This window comes from Anopheles ziemanni, chromosome 3 (assembly GCF_943734765.1).
Source record: "Anopheles ziemanni chromosome 3, idAnoZiCoDA_A2_x.2, whole genome shotgun sequence".
In the NCBI taxonomy this organism is placed as follows: Eukaryota; Metazoa; Arthropoda; class Insecta; order Diptera; family Culicidae; genus Anopheles; species Anopheles ziemanni.
Genome location: NC_080706.1, coordinates 42,383,603 through 42,400,051, shown reverse-complemented (window position 1 = coordinate 42,400,051; position 16,449 = coordinate 42,383,603). Strand labels below are relative to the sequence as shown.

The window sequence follows — 16,449 nt, the reverse complement described above, 5'->3', positions numbered from 1 at the left end:
GCAGAAACTTTGAGCTCCTGGAGATTTGATCCCCGACTGAATTTCGATACGTCGATGGGCTTTTCGATATGCGCAGTTTTGATGGATCGAGAAATCATCCTCTACGAAGTTGGCAAAAGTTTCCCTCCTTTGGCAGACGTTTTCAAATAGCACCAGCGATAGAGATGTCGTTTCGCTAGCTATAGACGCACGCAATCACGGAGGTTTAGCTGAGACAGCAAAACGAAACAGGGAACGAAAAATACGAAACAAAACGACAACATTTACTTTTCTCGACGGTTTTGATCGGATCACTTGAAAAGGTAAACACACGCGACGGACGACGCCGCGTTGTAGAGTCTAAATAAAAAAGAGAAATAAAAAACCATCCACCAGAGCATAGGGGTATCTCTAGGGGATGGGCAGATAGCGTCCTCAACGCAGTGGAAAGTTTCGAAGTCTTCCACGCAATAATACGAACTGCAAACATTGATTGCCGACTTATCGGAAGGTTGTTTGTTTTTGTCCAGATTTCCGTTTTCTCAGTAAAGTACCTGGTGTTCATCATTTGATTTGTCTTGAGATGCACGAGTTCATAATAAATTTCACGATACTGTGGAAGGAACAGAAGAATGAAATTCATTAGCAAATCTTTATCAGTTCTAGACAAATGTATAATAAATACGTAACGTCTGTCTTTAGACATACAATCGAAGGATTCGATCGATAGAATCGAATTTGATTTCCCAATCAAGCCGGTGTCACGCATTTTATCGTACGAGATATTCACAAGTGTTATTTAACTGTTATTTATAATTTTACGAAAGTTGTAATATTTTGTTTTATAAAACCCTCAATACGAAGATTTGATAATAAAAAACCGATACGATAAAATCGCAAATCTGCCAAACCCTTACGCGATTGAGCATCGATGCCAGTATTAGTTGTCAAATATGATATTTCCTAATCATAGTTATCAAATGTGGTTATATCAAATCATATGATCTTATGCTAGGATTGCGTGAATCGAAATAAAATGTTTGAATAATAAACCATAACTTTGAATAACGAAGACAGTAGGACAGTGATATCCAAATTCCAAATGATAGTGCAAGTGAAGAAATCGTTCGAAACAAAATAGTTATAAGGAGTTTATGAGTTTTAGGACTAACATTTTCTCCTCAAGTTAAATTATTGTAGAATATTTGGCGGTATATACACAGTACAGCTCTCAATTTACATCATTATTAAAGTTTGACATCCAGGGTATTACATTCCATTAGTAACGCTTACATTTATAATGATAAATTTTTTTTTGCTACGAACTATGTTTAATTTCCTTTTACTCTAACCATTCTAAATATAAACCTTAATAACATTTTATAACGGTGGGATCTGGATACACTAATGAGTGTTGCACGGATTAAAAACATAAAAAATAATGCCCCAAATTCAAATCCATAAATGTAAGGTTTTGTGCTAAGATTGTTTGTCTACCTCTTCGAAAGAAATCTTTTCGGAAAGATAAAGAAATTTGAGGTGTAGTTTATGTACTTGTTAAATAGTTGAAATTAAGAAATACCTTTAAATCATCAATATACCAAAATTTATATAAAAATATGTTTGTTACTCCCAAATAAAGTACTAATAATGTAAACGTTACTCGAAAAGGTAAATTCAAGGAACACAAACAGTAACCTACCGAAATCCTCTCATATCGTGCACGAACACCAAACATGTATCCAATAAGTCACCCATGAATCATTCTACGGTACCATGCCGACCAACCGTGGTCCCTCTGTTCTGACTCACTTTTCCTTTCCACAAGCTAGTCGGCTCGCGCCCTGAGCTTGGTGGTTTCCACTTTAAATTTATTGCCCCACGGAGTATAAATTTACTCTTCTCCGCGTACGAAGTTATGCGGAGGAAAAAAAGGTGAAAGTTAAGCAAGTACAAAAAAAACCGGTTAGCAACGGCGGCAAATAAAATGTCTGCCCCTTTGTGTACAATCTATTAGCTCAAAGCCAGCGTGTCACCAGGTAAGCGCGTCGTTCCAGCGCGCGCTTGTGGTACAAAATGGGGTACAAAATGTCGGTAGAACATACTTCCAGAACTGGCCACTTAAAAGGAAAAAAATATCCAAGTCAATGGAAATATACCACCCAGCGTACACAATGTCCTTACAAGACTGTGAAAAACTTCGTACGGGCGAATCTCTCCCCCAGAACGCATAAGTTATGGACCAAATAGATGAAAATAAAGTTGGAACAATCGCCAAGTGAACCTACGGAGGAGCTTTTTGGGAAGGGTCACGAAGTCTCCAAGGCAAAGGTATTCTGAAACAGCGCTGACTTGCTATCCTGTGTGCTTTTATCATTGTTTATCAATCCTTGATCCTTGATATCAGCGAGATGGATATTTTGGAGTTTTTCCTTCGTTCCTACTTTTTTTTCTTTTTTCATGGAAAAGTCGGAGGGACACGGAAATCCAAACGAACATTTTCGGTTGACCCGAAAATCCTCACAATTACGGCAACAGCACGCGGCGAACAAACTCCCTCCAGCATTGGCGTCATAAAATATTCGTCTCGTGAATCGCAGACATCCTCTACGCCATTCCTTCGTAAGGCTGGAAGAAACCTCAAGGTTGATTTATGTCCAAATGGTCTGCAACGGCAGGAAACCTGTTGGGTGAGCAGGGAAAAATAATAAAAAAATACACATCATACCACCGGAAAACAGGGAAAGTTCAACCTCATTCGTCGGTAGCTTTTCGATGCAGGCAACGTTCTACGCCCGATTTTCATCTAGGTTCACGGTCCACGGCCAGACTGCAGACTCCATGTGCGCGGGCTCGACCGCTCGCTGCCATAATTCAGATGACTTCTGTGAACTGTAATGGAAACGATGACAATATGTTAATTTCCCGGGAATTTCCGGTGCTGGCGGGCGAGCTCGGGAAAAACGGACCACGTTCTTCACGCGATGGTTCTTCGCGATAGGGAAGCTGCTGGGGAGATGTTTTCTCTCGGATATCGGTACAGTTACAGCACCAACTGTAGCGTACGGTTAGCACATTGATGGGCTTGATTTGATTTTGTTTTTCCAGTTGCGACGAATTTGGTGTCCTGGGTGGAATGCAAATTGCTCCAACGCGTCAGTGAGTTATGCTTTGAGTTGAAGCTGCAATTAGACTACCATTCGGCCGGTATGATTGCCGAACGGATTTGTTTGTTATTTATACCCTCTCACGAGAAAGAAAACTAACTTGTGCATTATGAAATGCGATGGCTTTGTCAATCAAACGTGCTCTTGGAGTGTAACGCAAACATTATCATAGCAATAAAAAACTAAGTTTACTCATTTTAATTCGAAAATGTTTAGTAATTTTAATAGAATAATCATTTTCTATACTTTTTCTTAACAATAGTTTTTGGTTACATTTAATTCTAATCTAGTGAATGGATTAATCCAATTCTTAGTTTTTTTTCTATAAAAAAGTGAAATTCTAACACAAAAAGAAAACAAACACATTTATTAAACAGCAGCAATTTAAAGATCGAATTAATAGTATTCAGTGTAAAACAAACTATTTTTCAATTTCTACAATAAAAAAAATCTACTATAATATGGAGCAAGTCATTTTAAATTCAATTAACAATCATTCAAAACATTAAATTGAAAAAAGTATTATTGTCATATACGGTGGAATTTAAGTGATACAAAATTTTAGTTTGCTTGTTGATTTTACATCTTTTCTTTACTCGAAAACATCAAACAAAATATCTAACTAACATCTCTTAAACCTTCTATGTTCCAACTAAATCAAATTTGTAGTTCATTGTACGCTTTTGTTCGAGAAAAGGGGAGGTTGAAATGCTAAATAAAAAGAAAAACACGTTTTTCGATTGCTCTATTTTGTTCTTTTCTATGGAAACTAGCACAATTAAACATTTCCCCTGACGCACAACTCTTAGCTAGTGTCGGAGATGGACGACCCGTTCGCCGATGATGGAATGTAAATCTCGTCATTAACATGCAACGGGTGTGGAAAGCGCTATCTGATTTTCACCACCGAGCTGATTTCATGTCGCAACTAGCCAACCCACGCCAATCTCGTTGATAGAGAGAGCAACAACTTGACTGGATTGACACAAATGATGCAAAGTTATGCAAAATGTTACTTTACGGAGCATCTGTTTGACAAAAGCGCTTTTTAGAACGTGGATCAAGCTGGGGTTTTCGGGTAAGTAGAAGCTGTTTTATATTGTTTTTAATTATTTGTGAGGTTGCTTGCGTATGAATATGTTTTAATTTAACTAGTCTATGGATTTGGTTTATTTCTTTATATCTTTGCTAGTTACTAAGCTGACTGAGTTGATTTCAGCAAACTAATTAAAATTGAATTCAAGCCCCACATTAGACTTCATGAAGGTGTGCTTTCCCAAAGAAATTCGTTGTGGTTCAAGAGACCACTAATTGACCATCGACCGGCAAAGAATAATCGACCGGCAAAGTTTACCATCTGGTTTGTTGTGCCGAAGAAAGCTAATCGAATAGTTTTAATAGTGTCCTGATGATCTTCGAAGTCATTTCGAGGTTTCGCCCTCTTAATTAACTCATCCGAATCTGGGAAGGGGTACTCTACTACAACAATTGAAAAGTGGCGTTGGAAGTATGCTTTCTTTGCTTAACTGGATTTTAATGGCAAACTTTGGAGCGTTTACCGATCAGAGACTGAAACGTATACAAGATGTTCTATTTACTTCCTTTGAACGAGCCTTTTAAAAGCAAGTATACTACACTTTGTTTTTTGTTTCGAACTGTTTCATAAAACATCGGTTATACGATTCGATACGAAACGGGAACGATTTATTTGAATAACGATTATGGACATTTATTTTAATAATTATATTTTATACCGTATGTATAAGTTATCCAACATGGAATATCAATAGTAACACATAACATTTCCGAATATCGCAACAATTCTTAACATAGTCCTATCTTTTTCTTTTAAAACATTTAAAAACAAGTGCTTCCTTAAAAATTGATGAGTTAATCGAAATTGAAATTGTTTAAATTTTGATATAAAAAATGGAATGTTGAATGTATTGTATGTTTTTGAGGCCTTCTACTTATAGTTGTTCGGGGCCCCTACAATGCCTAATTCGCCAGTGTTTCCCATATTTGCCTCATGTTGGTAGAGTGATTGTCTTACCCGATGAAATCTGTTAGTGCTGTAGTAGTCTCAGGCTGTTCAAAATGACAGATTGTGATCTTCGGTCCACGGATATTGTAGATGACGGTAGAAAAAATTTCTAGTTTGAAAACCAGGTTTAGACCACCTTAGTTTAGACGGGGTTTATTGAAAAATAGCCTAAAGGGTGTCCCAGAAAGTATAAGCATGATTTCTAAATTACGTTTCTGGAAAACGGATGACACCAAACACTTGATTCTTCGGGTGTTTGATTGTTTACATTCAAACCTACTAGATAGTGCATCCAAACTATTTTTTTAAACCGTTTCTGTTAAAATGCGAGGCATTTCCGTCAAAAAGCGCAAAAGCGTTCTGCACAAATGGTGTTCGACTCCTTACATTTCGCTAAGGAAATTGGCGAAATCGGTAGGTGTGAGTATCGGAGCCGTACGAACCGCCATCCAAAAGTTTCGGGAGGAGTCCAGCTTCGAGGATACGCTTAAAAGTGGTCAAAAACCTGGTCCTATCGACCAACAGTTGAACCGGGAAAGAGCAAAAGCAATCAAGCAAAAATAGGAATGTTCCATTCGCTATGTGGCTCAACAAATGGGTACGTTAAAAAGAAACGTCCAATGAGACAAGGCAAGATTTAATTTAAAATCGTACAAAATCCAAAAGAAATCGAAACGGACTGCAAATTAGGCTGCATGCATTAAACATCGGGCCCGGAAACTGTACGATAAGCTGCTGTGTGGTCAACCCTCATGCATCAGTTCGACGAAGAGTCGACCAAGACCAGACCAATTGAGATATTTTGGGCGCTAACGAAGGCACACTTGAGAAAACATGTTAAAGCTACGGAAAACATCGAGAGTTTTCAAAAAAAGTGTAAAACCGTTCAAAAGTGTCGAAAACCGTTCACGACAAGTATGTGCTGAGCCATATCGGAGGCGACAGATGAAAAGTGCGGTCATTAGAATACGGTTAAATTTTTAAAATTTTTATCTTTCGCAAATAGTCCAGAACAGAACCCAAACACAATTTATGAAACAAAAATTCAGTTTCTGGAACAGGTTTTATTTTTTACCTAATTTTGAAATCGTGCTTATACTTTCTGGGACACCCTTTAAAATACCACGGGTGTTTTGTAGCATGTTGTATAGATAGATATAGGAACAAAATGTAGGAGAAAGGTGATAAGGTGCTTAAACTGGATGAAACACCTTTTAATACAGACAATTTGATCCATACAAACTTGGCCTCTCGCATCAATACTGGAATGGCTCCGATCGTACCTTGTTGACCGGACGTGAAGTTTGGGCAGTGTGTATCCAGTCAGTTTTCCAGCAGCTCTGGTGTCCCACAGAGAAGCAAGCTGGGACCGCTGGCATTTCTGTTGTACATAAATGAGCGTTGCGAGTTACTTCCGGAAAACTGTTTTCTTATGTATGCCGAAGATGTAAAATTGTATATGCCTGTGAAGTTATTTGACGATTGCAGAACCCTAGAGGCAGCTGTTTTGCGATACAGTTCATGGTGTGTTGCGTATTTGTGATAAATGAAAAATGTTATGTATTGTCCTTTTCGTGCTCGTCCTGCAGTCTAAAATTTGACTATACAATTCATCTTAATGTGATTGCGAGAACCGTTCAAATGCGTGACCTTGGCATATTATTAGATTCCAAACTGAAATTTCAACCTCACCTTGAGGATATAACCTGACGTGCTAACAGGACCCTAGGGCTTATATTTAAGATGACTAAAGATATTGATGACCCCTTGTGTGTTAAGACGTTATATTGCAGTCTCATTAGGCCTGAATACGGCTCGATCACCTGGTGCCCTTACACATCAAATGGGATACAGAGACTAGAGGCAGTACAGCGGAAATGTTCACGTTATGCCATAAGAAAACTAAATACGGCTGATCAAACCGTCTTACCCCCATACGATGTACGTTGTCTGTTATTAGGATTAGAATCATTAGAAATACGTCGGCGCAATCATCAAGCTTCATTGCAGGACTATAGCTCGGGAGTTTCGACGCTCCATCCTTACTTGTCAGTCTTCATCTCACAGTTCCTCGTTTAGCTACTCCATGTGACAAGATGCAACATACAACACGCTGCATAAGCCCCGATGAATGCAATGATTCGAATATTTAATACTCTAGCGAGTCATTTTGACTTTTCAATAAATATTACCACATTTAAGAATAGGATTCGACCTTAAAGTTAAGTTATAACGTTTTGTATGTACAATATGTAATCAATATGAAGTTCTCGCTAAGCCCACGCGGCGGACGGGGAATATTTTATAATACACAACAATAAACAACAATAACCGATTACAGGCGAATTTGTCTGACTTTTTTATCCAGATAGTCCGATCTCGCCGCTCATCAGATCTGAATCTAATGAATTATTTTCAGTGGCCATATATCCTATGAAATACAGTCGACTCTCGATAATTCGAAGTTGGAGAGACCCAGAAAAAAGTTCGATTTATCGAGAGTTCGAATTATCAAGAGTAGTAAGGAAATAAGCAGCTACGGTTGCTGAGTTATGAACTGGAAATAAGTATGCGTGTATTGATTTACGCTATGCCTTTACCCACCGTTTTCGCCAACTGCTTTTTCTTCACTTTTCTTCGTGCACCTTCCTACAAAGCAGTTGTGCCCCAAATATGTCCGTCCACCCGTCTACACCATGTAGTCTAATTCGGACGAAAATCTTCGTCCCCGTTCAACAGCGTGTTACAGGGCACCCGCAATGTGACGCGTTCTATTACGTTTCAACTTGCCCAGAACTTTGAATTGTTGCGAGTTGAGTGGATACAGCTTCGAATTACCGCGTGAAGAGAGCAACCAAGCTTCGAATTTTACTTTGCTTTATCGAGTGTACCAAATCGTATTGTTTTTATTCGAAATAGTGAGAGTTTTCCAAGGGACTACTGATATACTTCGAATTATCGAGAGTTTCGAATTATCGAACGTTTGAATTATCGGGAGTCGACTGTATAAACAAACATGTTCACTTTGGACTAGTTAAATGACGCAATGCGTCGAATTTGAGAGAAATATGCGATGCAAGCCGAGCGTGCCGCATTTAGTGGAGCTCAATAAGAAAGCGAAAAGTATCGATCTGAAAATAATTGGATTAGTTGAAATTGAAAGAAGTTTAAAGCTTACACTGAATGGATTTGGTTGTAAAATGAAACACACACTCCAAGCACATAGGTACTAGGGATGTAGCGGGGCCAAAGGCATTCGAATATGAGTGCTTTTTTATACTGCGACACTTGTTCAATGCTCCGATTGCATCCCTTTCGGTTCCGTAAGCATACACGCACCCCAATGCACGATACTTGACAAAGAAATAAATCGAATACGTTTCAGAAATTACGACTCGTTCTCGGAAGCTATCGGAACCGGAAGCACCACCGGGAAGGCATGCCGGCGGAACAGGATGCACACTCGCTGCGGCGGTGATGATGACACCCCTAGGGCATAAAATTCATCCCAAAACCTAGCCCAAGCGCCCCTTCGTACGCATCGTGTCGTATGCGAATTGTGTAATGCGATTCGACGTTCAAAGTAGGGGGACTAGAATTCTAGACCATCTATCGTCCCACTCGGGAACCCTGGCCAAGGACCAGAGACTATGTATTACCGTCGACGCATGCCGGCATTTGTACATAGGTGGCAGACGAGGCAAGCTCAAAGGCGAACTGACGCCGAGGGAAATTGGTACGGGGGTGTGATGGGAAGCTGGCCATACCACAAATGACGCACTTTCTACGCCCAAGATCGAACCGTCTCCCGATTGCTTTACGGGGGGTGAATTGAAGCCACCGGTAGAAGTACGCATGCACGAAAAGAAGCAACAAGAAAACAATTAAAGGAAATTGCGCCGTTCACAAATGCAGTACACGGTCGGGTTGGGGAAAGGGATCGAAAAAGGTCTTTCTGTAAAATATGGGATAAGGGGTGACCAACGCTGAAACAGTGAGGCGTTTTTTTCGAATCGGATAACAACAGATAAATAAATCCTTCACTACTACTTGAGCAAAGGATACCGTATCTTGTTGCGCATACGTTGTTTCTATTCTAAGCTCGAAAAAGGACGCACTAATTTTGTAAACATGGAACGTAAGGAGTTTTTTTTTATTTTTTATTGAACAACCTAATTGTTTATTAATTTTAAATTTAATTTTTTACATGGCTGCGAACGGCTTATTCATACGACGATTTTCTGCAATATAAATTAAATATGTCTCCTGCTAAGAAAAACAATGTTTAATCAAAAAGAAAAATGTACAAACACACGGCTTCATCACAGTGAAAAAACACAAGTAAAGCAATCTAAATCTTTGCCATATGTAATGCTTTTGGTTTGTGTATGAGAGGCTTAATATGCAAAAGGTTGTTTCTCGGTCTATACAAGTTCTTTTTATATATTTTTTATTATTTGAAGAGCTCAAAATCCACCTATTTTAAAAACTTTTTAAACAATATTCATTTTTTTATTGCAAACTTATAAAACCACTGTAAAGTACACACCTTTGCTAGCATATATGTAAAAGCCTATGCGATGAGAGATATCCGAGCTTGTTTCCCAACACTTAGTGTTTATGCATAGATAGTACTTAATTTTTGTAAATAAAAAACCACGTTTTAGATTTAAAACTACATAATGGAGTGCTCAAATGTGAATGCTGATATTGTATCGAAATCCAATCTTTTACGAAGTTTAAAATCAAAACTTTTGCTAAGAATTGATAGAATAACGCAGTCGAACTCGAATGAAGTGATTTTCACAAGCGACAAACCTCTCTACGCCAAGATGTTATGGAATTATGTGACTGTTGGTACTATTTACACATCTGATCCATAAAGAATGTTTTTGGGCAGGCATTGAATATTTTCGTCTGTATAAAATTTTTCCTATGTTTATCGAAAAAAGACAAATTTACGTAAATTTTGACATTCAAATCTAGACAAAACAAAGAGAACTGTTTGAATATTTGATCTAAAGATTCTTCACTTCTAACCCAGCACGAAAAAGTATAACATTTCAATAACATTTAATTTCAGAGGAATCCATCTATCTATATTCAAATATTTATTCAAGTCCTGGCTGTTCAGATTTTTACAAAACTGAGGACCCTAAACAGTTACGATACCTTCAGAAAATCTAAAAACATAGTAAAAAAAAAACGATCCTATAAAATTTCGCGGACAAACTGTTTTGCCGTTTATATGAGATACTGAATGCATAACTAATCTGATTAGAAAAGCATCATACTTAGCTCGATCTTTCGATTGACACCATTACCGAATAGTCCCTGATAACATTCGATTCAGCGATATTCGAATACCAGCTTGAGGCCGGCATTGCTTACCCTATAGCTTTCAATTACGGTCGCTTGATGAAGCTCCATTAGGACCGCTGGCACGTCCGTGGTTCCGCTCGGTGGCAGAGGCTGTTGCTGATTAATGATGACGATAATAAAACAACTGATACATAAAGGGATTTGCCTCTGTGACGGCACGTATCCGTGCTTCGTGCGCTGGAGAAGTCGTGTTTCGTCCGAGCCGACGTGGTTTTGCCAGACAACCCGCTTGCAAGCACCACGGCACGACGATTTACGATAAAAATCGATACTGGCTGGCCCTGGCGTGCAAGCAGAACCGAAGCTTTTGCTTCTGCCGGCTTGTAGCGGCATAAGACGCTACGGGAGCTTCAAGCCGGCTCGCACATTATGTACAAGTATTTTTGGGACCACTCGTCCTTGGTGAAACGAAACAGACCAACATCATCAAGAGTATTTTTTCCCTGTGAAATGATTGGATACACTTTTCTCTACATTGAATACATTTCAAAACATTCTAATTTTTTCTCGAAATGTTTTATTTTTTCATTTTCCGAGTCACATTTTTATTATAAAGTTTTTCCTATGATGTTGGTTTTCCATTCAGAGCAGACTACTTTTTCAAACCGGAGCTCGTTAGTAGACAAAATGATGTAGATGCAACTCCGTTACCGATTTTCTTTAAGTGCATACATAAGATGCCTTGAGCCTTGATACATAAGACAATTAAATAAACACTTCGATTCAGTTCTTCTGATAATGGTGTGGTATTGAATAGGGTCTTATCTCCTGGAAAGATAAATTTGCTCACGGGTAAAGTTCCTTAGCGTCGCTCGTATCTTTTATTGATTCAAATTATCAGCTACTAAAGCAAGCAACTAACATTGTGATGAACGCTTTAGAGGTAAAACATTTTTTTTTCTAAAGTCAAAACATTTATTTTGAAAAACCTACAGTCTTTTATATACTTCATACAAATTTAGATTGGCTGATCGTATAAGAATAGCCTAGTTTTGAATGGGTAATAGGAACCCAAATATAATATTGAATGTCAAGAAGTTAAAAAAATAGATTTTGTTTATGAAACTTCAAGAGTAAAACCCACCAGTTATTTGATATTAAATTCCCGAATCCTGTTGAGCGAGGATCCCTAATTGGTTAACGATTGCCAAATCCAAAGTTTGGCGTGATCATAAACACTTTATGTTTGTGATGCATAAACAAAAAGTGTTTATGATACTACCTCAGATTGGATCAAAAGATCGCATTGACCTTCGCGTGGTCATGATTCAGTTCCAGTTCGGTAGTGCATCAGAGCGGATGTTAGCAGTGCATAAGTTTCCTGAAAGGGTTAGCGGAAAAGTAAGGTTACGGCACGACCGCGTGGTGACGCCGAGCTGGAGCTCAGGTCAGACAAATCCTAGCTGCCGCACATCTCGTGCCGTTTGAGACAATCAAGCGGACCACGAGTTCTTGTGTCCTGACAACGGAAGGAATTATCCCTCCCGTGGACGGCGGGTGGACATATGGCTATTATAGCCGGTCCTAAAGGACGAGCCCCTTCATAGGAGTTCGGACAGAGTTGGTACGCCTCGGATTACGTGTAAGGGAACAAATTGTTCGACTTAGCGTAGGAGGATATACCCCGACTCGCATATCGAAAGAAGAAGAAGAAGTGGTCATGATTTTAAACTTCCAGCTTCTTCTGGGAGTCATTTCGTGCTGCCAGTTTCTCCGCGATCATCTAAAGAAAAGGCCTTCAAATTGATCGTCAACCAAAAAACGGTTGTTTTACGGTTACGCTTACTCCAGAAGGGAGAGGTACTTATGAAATCCGAATGCGAAGTTCTGCACAAAGTTTACTTTTCCGCTCCAGGATTAAGATCCGGCAGTACGACCAATCCTTCAAATCCCATCAATTCAATATGGTTGGCGCAAACGAAATGATAATGCCGTCCATCAATTGTTGTTCTGCAAGCAAAAGAGCCACTATTGATCGCTGCTTCGATATTCACCAAGTTACAAAAATTTCTAAAATTTTATCTTTTTAAAATTTTATAACCTTAAACGATACCAAAACAGCGGGGTATAAAGGGGGAGGGTGTACAATAAGACTAGTTTAAGTGTGACTGTTGCATCAATCAATATTTTTGTTTGCAGATAACAAAAAAAAACAAACTTTGATATGCACCTAAGTTAGATACAATCAGGAATGGCATAATGTGTTGATGCAATCCGACGATTAATTTTTGGAACTAAGGAACTGACTTTCGTAAAATTGTTTGTATAATATCTTTCCCAGTTATCAAAATGTTGAATAAATCTAGTTCTGAATGTAAATTTTCAAAATAAAAACAAAAATTGTCAAAATTTACACTTTTAGTATTCAGGCTTTTGTAAACTATAAATAGCAACTTCACTGCATGACTTTCAACGGCCGATTTGAGCGACAACTGAGAGACACGACACGAACATCACGATGAACGTCACGGAGGCGACACGAACAAAAGGTTTGTTGTCGTAATCATGGCGCTTCGCGTGTTATGTTGCAAAACATTGCAAGTCCCAAAATTAATTCAATTTATTTCGGTTAATCGTTTTCCAAACCAACTTCAGGTAAAATATTTCAATATACATGTTTAGTGTGCAATCATCTTCAGAATAGATTTATTTTCCTCTCATAGAATGGCTCTAATATATCGATTCGAAACTCTTCGTTCCGGTCATCGGAGCCGGTCGGTGATATCTCCCAGTACCCTGAGGTTGAAGTAGTACGGAATCCTCCGGAGTGGAAGTACGTCGAGCGGCTGCTAGCCCCACGAACCGTTCCGAAGCCGACCGCAAAGGAAAGCTACCCGTCGGGCTGGAAACCGGCCAACCCTCAGCCGGATCTGAAGTATCTCGTGCAGAGAACCAAAAATCACATGCTGCCCGTGTATCTTCGTCGTGCGTACCGTGGCCAGCGTCGGATCACGGCCGTAAGGCATGTCGAGGGGGACATATGGCTACTGGAGGCCGAGTTGCGCTATCTGATCGAGAAGCAGCGAAATCGGCCCATCATCACGCGAGTAAACGAAATGAGCGGACAGATCGAGCTGAAAGGCGACCATGTAGCATTTGTGGAAAAGTTTTTGTTGGAGAAAGGAATGTAAACATTTGGTTAGAATATATGCTAAACGTTAGTGAACATTAAGCTGATGTGTGTCAAATTAGTTCGGAAACGTTCGTTTTCGGGATGAAACGATGTAGATTCAACTTTCTTTTAAAGGTTTTATTTTAGGAAGGATCGTTACACCTTTTACCACTGTTTAGCGCGATGGCCAAGGCCTTTAGTGACACCGTCCAAAACATTAATACGATCGCCGGAGCTATTAAGATACCGCAAGCGTCGTTTAGAGACTCCATCCAAAGCATTAAGAAGATGACAGACCCTTCCAAGATAATGGGAGCAAACTTTGTGCGTTGGCCGCACCTAATAGACCGTTCGCCGCTCCTTTTGGCGGCAGTCATTTTTGCGAGCCTTTTGTGAGCGCTTTTGTTCAAAGAGTTGATTGTACAGGTGCATCGTATCGTAATGTTTTGGACGGTGTCACTAAACACCTTGGCCATTGCGCTAAACAGTGGTAAAAGGTGTATCATTCAAATTCAGTTAACTAATAATGATTTGGAAATTGACACACGAATGTATCCAATCAGAATGCGTATTCATCCTGCTGAATTGCCTTCCACGTGTCTCACTGCACCATTATTCTAACCGAAACGAAGGAAAATTGCAGCACTCTTAACTCTATCATAAAAATTCCCCTTGATTCTCCTACAATAAATATCAGGTAGCGGCAGCCGTCGACCGTTTCAGTGCTTTTCGTATCGATGTCCAGTCCTCGAGTATTTCCTCCTCCCGCAGCATGTACACGATGTACGGTCCGGACACCGTTACCGCCTTCTTTCGACCTGGACCCCGCACCTTTGCCGTTCTCGTACTCTTGCCCCAGTCGGCCCAGGAAATATCCACGTTATGGCGATCCTCCTCCAGCCGTCGTACCGTATCCATTATTTCATCCGAAATGACGTCTTCGCCGAGATTTTTTTCACTCTACCAGAGCAAAACAAAAAAAAAAATTAAACCGTGGAACAAAACCAAGAAGGTGAAGCAAGAGGAAATGTGTACGTACATCGAAATGTTGATAGGCAGCTTGTGCTTCTCCATCGAAAATGTTTTGGATGTTGTCGATGCGATACCTTTTGAGCACTTTTGCGACCTCCTTGCGGCAGTTCATTTTCTCCAGCAGAACATTCACGGGATTAATATATTCCTCCGATCGACCGCTACGAATCTCTTGCAAATTATAATCTATCTGGTTCATACGTTCTTTGTACAGCTGTTCTTTAAGAATGGAGAATTGTTTTTCTAGATTGCCTGAAAGTAAACAAAACAAGTTAGTCTCGCGATTGCCAAGGAAAGGAGGGAATGAAGGGTACCTAGGTACCCATTACGATCGTTCTACCATGAGCTGATGTGGTCATGCTTAACTTACTTAAATTTTCTAGACAACTGGCGCGCCGGCGGTCGCATTCGCTTTCGGACATTTCCGAGGAATCATCCGAATCGGGCTCGTCTGCCTCCTCGGCGCTTGAATCATGTCCCTGGCTCGAGCCAGAGTGCTCTGTTTCGGCCCCGGACATATCACCGTCTCCATCGCTTTCACCATCGTTTTTCACAGGCGGCATAATGAAACTTACTTCCTGTTGCAATAAGCAAAATTTTCACACAAAACCCCAGCGCGGTTAAAGCAAATTTCCGTCGTTTTTCTGCAGGACTGTTGTTTACTACTATTAAATAGGCGTTTTGTTTTCTTTAGTGTTGGCAGCATCGGGATACGGAAGATTCGAAGATTCGATCCCTAGACGGATTCTAAAGATTCGAATCCCATTTGACAGATTCTAAAGATTCGAATCCCATCTGACGGATTCTAAAGTTTTGATTCGATTAGGATTCGAATCAGATTTGATTGGTTTGGGACTCGATTTGATTCGATTGTGACTTGATCCTGAACTGTTTGAATCGACTCACAATGATTTGAGTCGAATTAGTCACATAACTAGTCGATCTAGAGACAATGTAATTGTCCCAGGAAAACCAAGTTTGATTGTTCCCGATTCGCGGATTCTCTCTTAGAAAGAGAGATTTTGCGATTTTGCGAGAGAATTTTTAATTCTCTTTTCTCTCTCAAATTGGCGCATAGTGGTGGGTAGTTTCCCTGGAACTGAAATAAAACAGCTACTCCTGGGAGCGGATAGCGATAGTGATCTAGATGGTCTTGGGGACCATTCACAAGCTCGATTTAGCCTTTGGATCAATTCAACCATTGATGATAAATGAGCATAAAAAATTTTAGCCGAGTTTGCGCCCCAATGTGATACATATTTCCACATACTCCCCTACCTCTGTCGCGCTTGGTTTGCGCGATTGTTCTGCCGAAACTGGGCTACTTTTGAAAAGTGACGTAGCGCTGCAGTGTGGACCCCGTTTGACGGATTGGGATTCGGATTCGAAGATCCGGGTCTCAAAATGGATTTGAATCGAAAGATTCGAATCCCTGTAGGAGTTTCCACCACTAGTTTTCTTTTAATTTCCCTCGCGGAGGCACAAGGTTACTGCAATGAAGTAAAACTCGAAACAAAGTATTGCTTCGTGTTAATAACCTTGACTGAACCATCAATCAAATGATCCGTTACGCCACAAACAAGATGTGTTTAATTATTTTGCATTGTTTAAGCTTTATTTAGTAAATAAGACAATGATATAGACCAAAATAATTTCATTCTAGAAGGGCAGGTTTCTGTGAGACCCATTTATAATTAAGAATCTTTTATTTAAACAAAATATAAGAATTATCA

At 39.7% G+C, this 16,449-nt stretch overlaps 2 protein-coding genes across 2 annotated transcripts; one reads left to right on the top strand and one right to left on the bottom strand.

Moving 5' to 3' along the window:
- Positions 1-13,077: 13,077 nt before the first annotated feature.
- Positions 13,078-13,734, top strand: LOC131287786 (large ribosomal subunit protein mL49). The gene is made up of 2 exons (XM_058316870.1): positions 13,078-13,167; positions 13,236-13,734. Exons 1-2 carry the CDS (start codon positions 13,078-13,080, stop codon positions 13,701-13,703), a joined length of 558 nt encoding a protein of 185 aa, XP_058172853.1. The 3' UTR covers positions 13,704-13,734.
- Positions 13,735-14,252: 518 nt separating this feature from the next.
- Positions 14,253-15,387, bottom strand: LOC131287806 (breast cancer metastasis-suppressor 1-like protein). The gene is made up of 3 exons (XM_058316889.1): positions 15,087-15,387; positions 14,724-14,968; positions 14,253-14,644 (listed from the first exon to the last, which is right to left on the bottom strand). Exons 1-3 carry the CDS (start codon positions 15,277-15,279, stop codon positions 14,378-14,380), a joined length of 705 nt encoding a protein of 234 aa, XP_058172872.1. The 5' UTR covers positions 15,280-15,387; the 3' UTR covers positions 14,253-14,377.
- Between the last annotated feature and the right edge of the window lie 1,062 nt (positions 15,388-16,449).

What these genes read in the sequence shown, in the direction of transcription:
- LOC131287806 (XM_058316889.1), bottom strand. Translation starts at nt 15,279, where the DNA reads ATGCCGCCTGTGAAAAACGATGGTGAAAGCGATGGAGACGGTGATATG. An exon ending in CAGTTGTCTAGAAAATTTAA is followed by an intron (nt 14,969 to 15,086) that starts GTAAGTTAAGCA and finishes GTTTACTTTCAG; the next exon opens with GCAATCTAGAAAAACAATTC. An exon ending in CTGCCTATCAACATTTCGAT is followed by an intron (nt 14,645 to 14,723) that starts GTACGTACACAT and finishes TTGCTCTGGTAG; the next exon opens with AGTGAAAAAAATCTCGGCGA.
- LOC131287786 (XM_058316870.1), top strand. Translation starts at nt 13,078, where the DNA reads ATGGCGCTTCGCGTGTTATGTTGCAAAACATTGCAAGTCCCAAAATTA. An exon ending in GTTTTCCAAACCAACTTCAG is followed by an intron (nt 13,168 to 13,235) that starts GTAAAATATTTC and finishes TTCCTCTCATAG; the next exon opens with AATGGCTCTAATATATCGAT.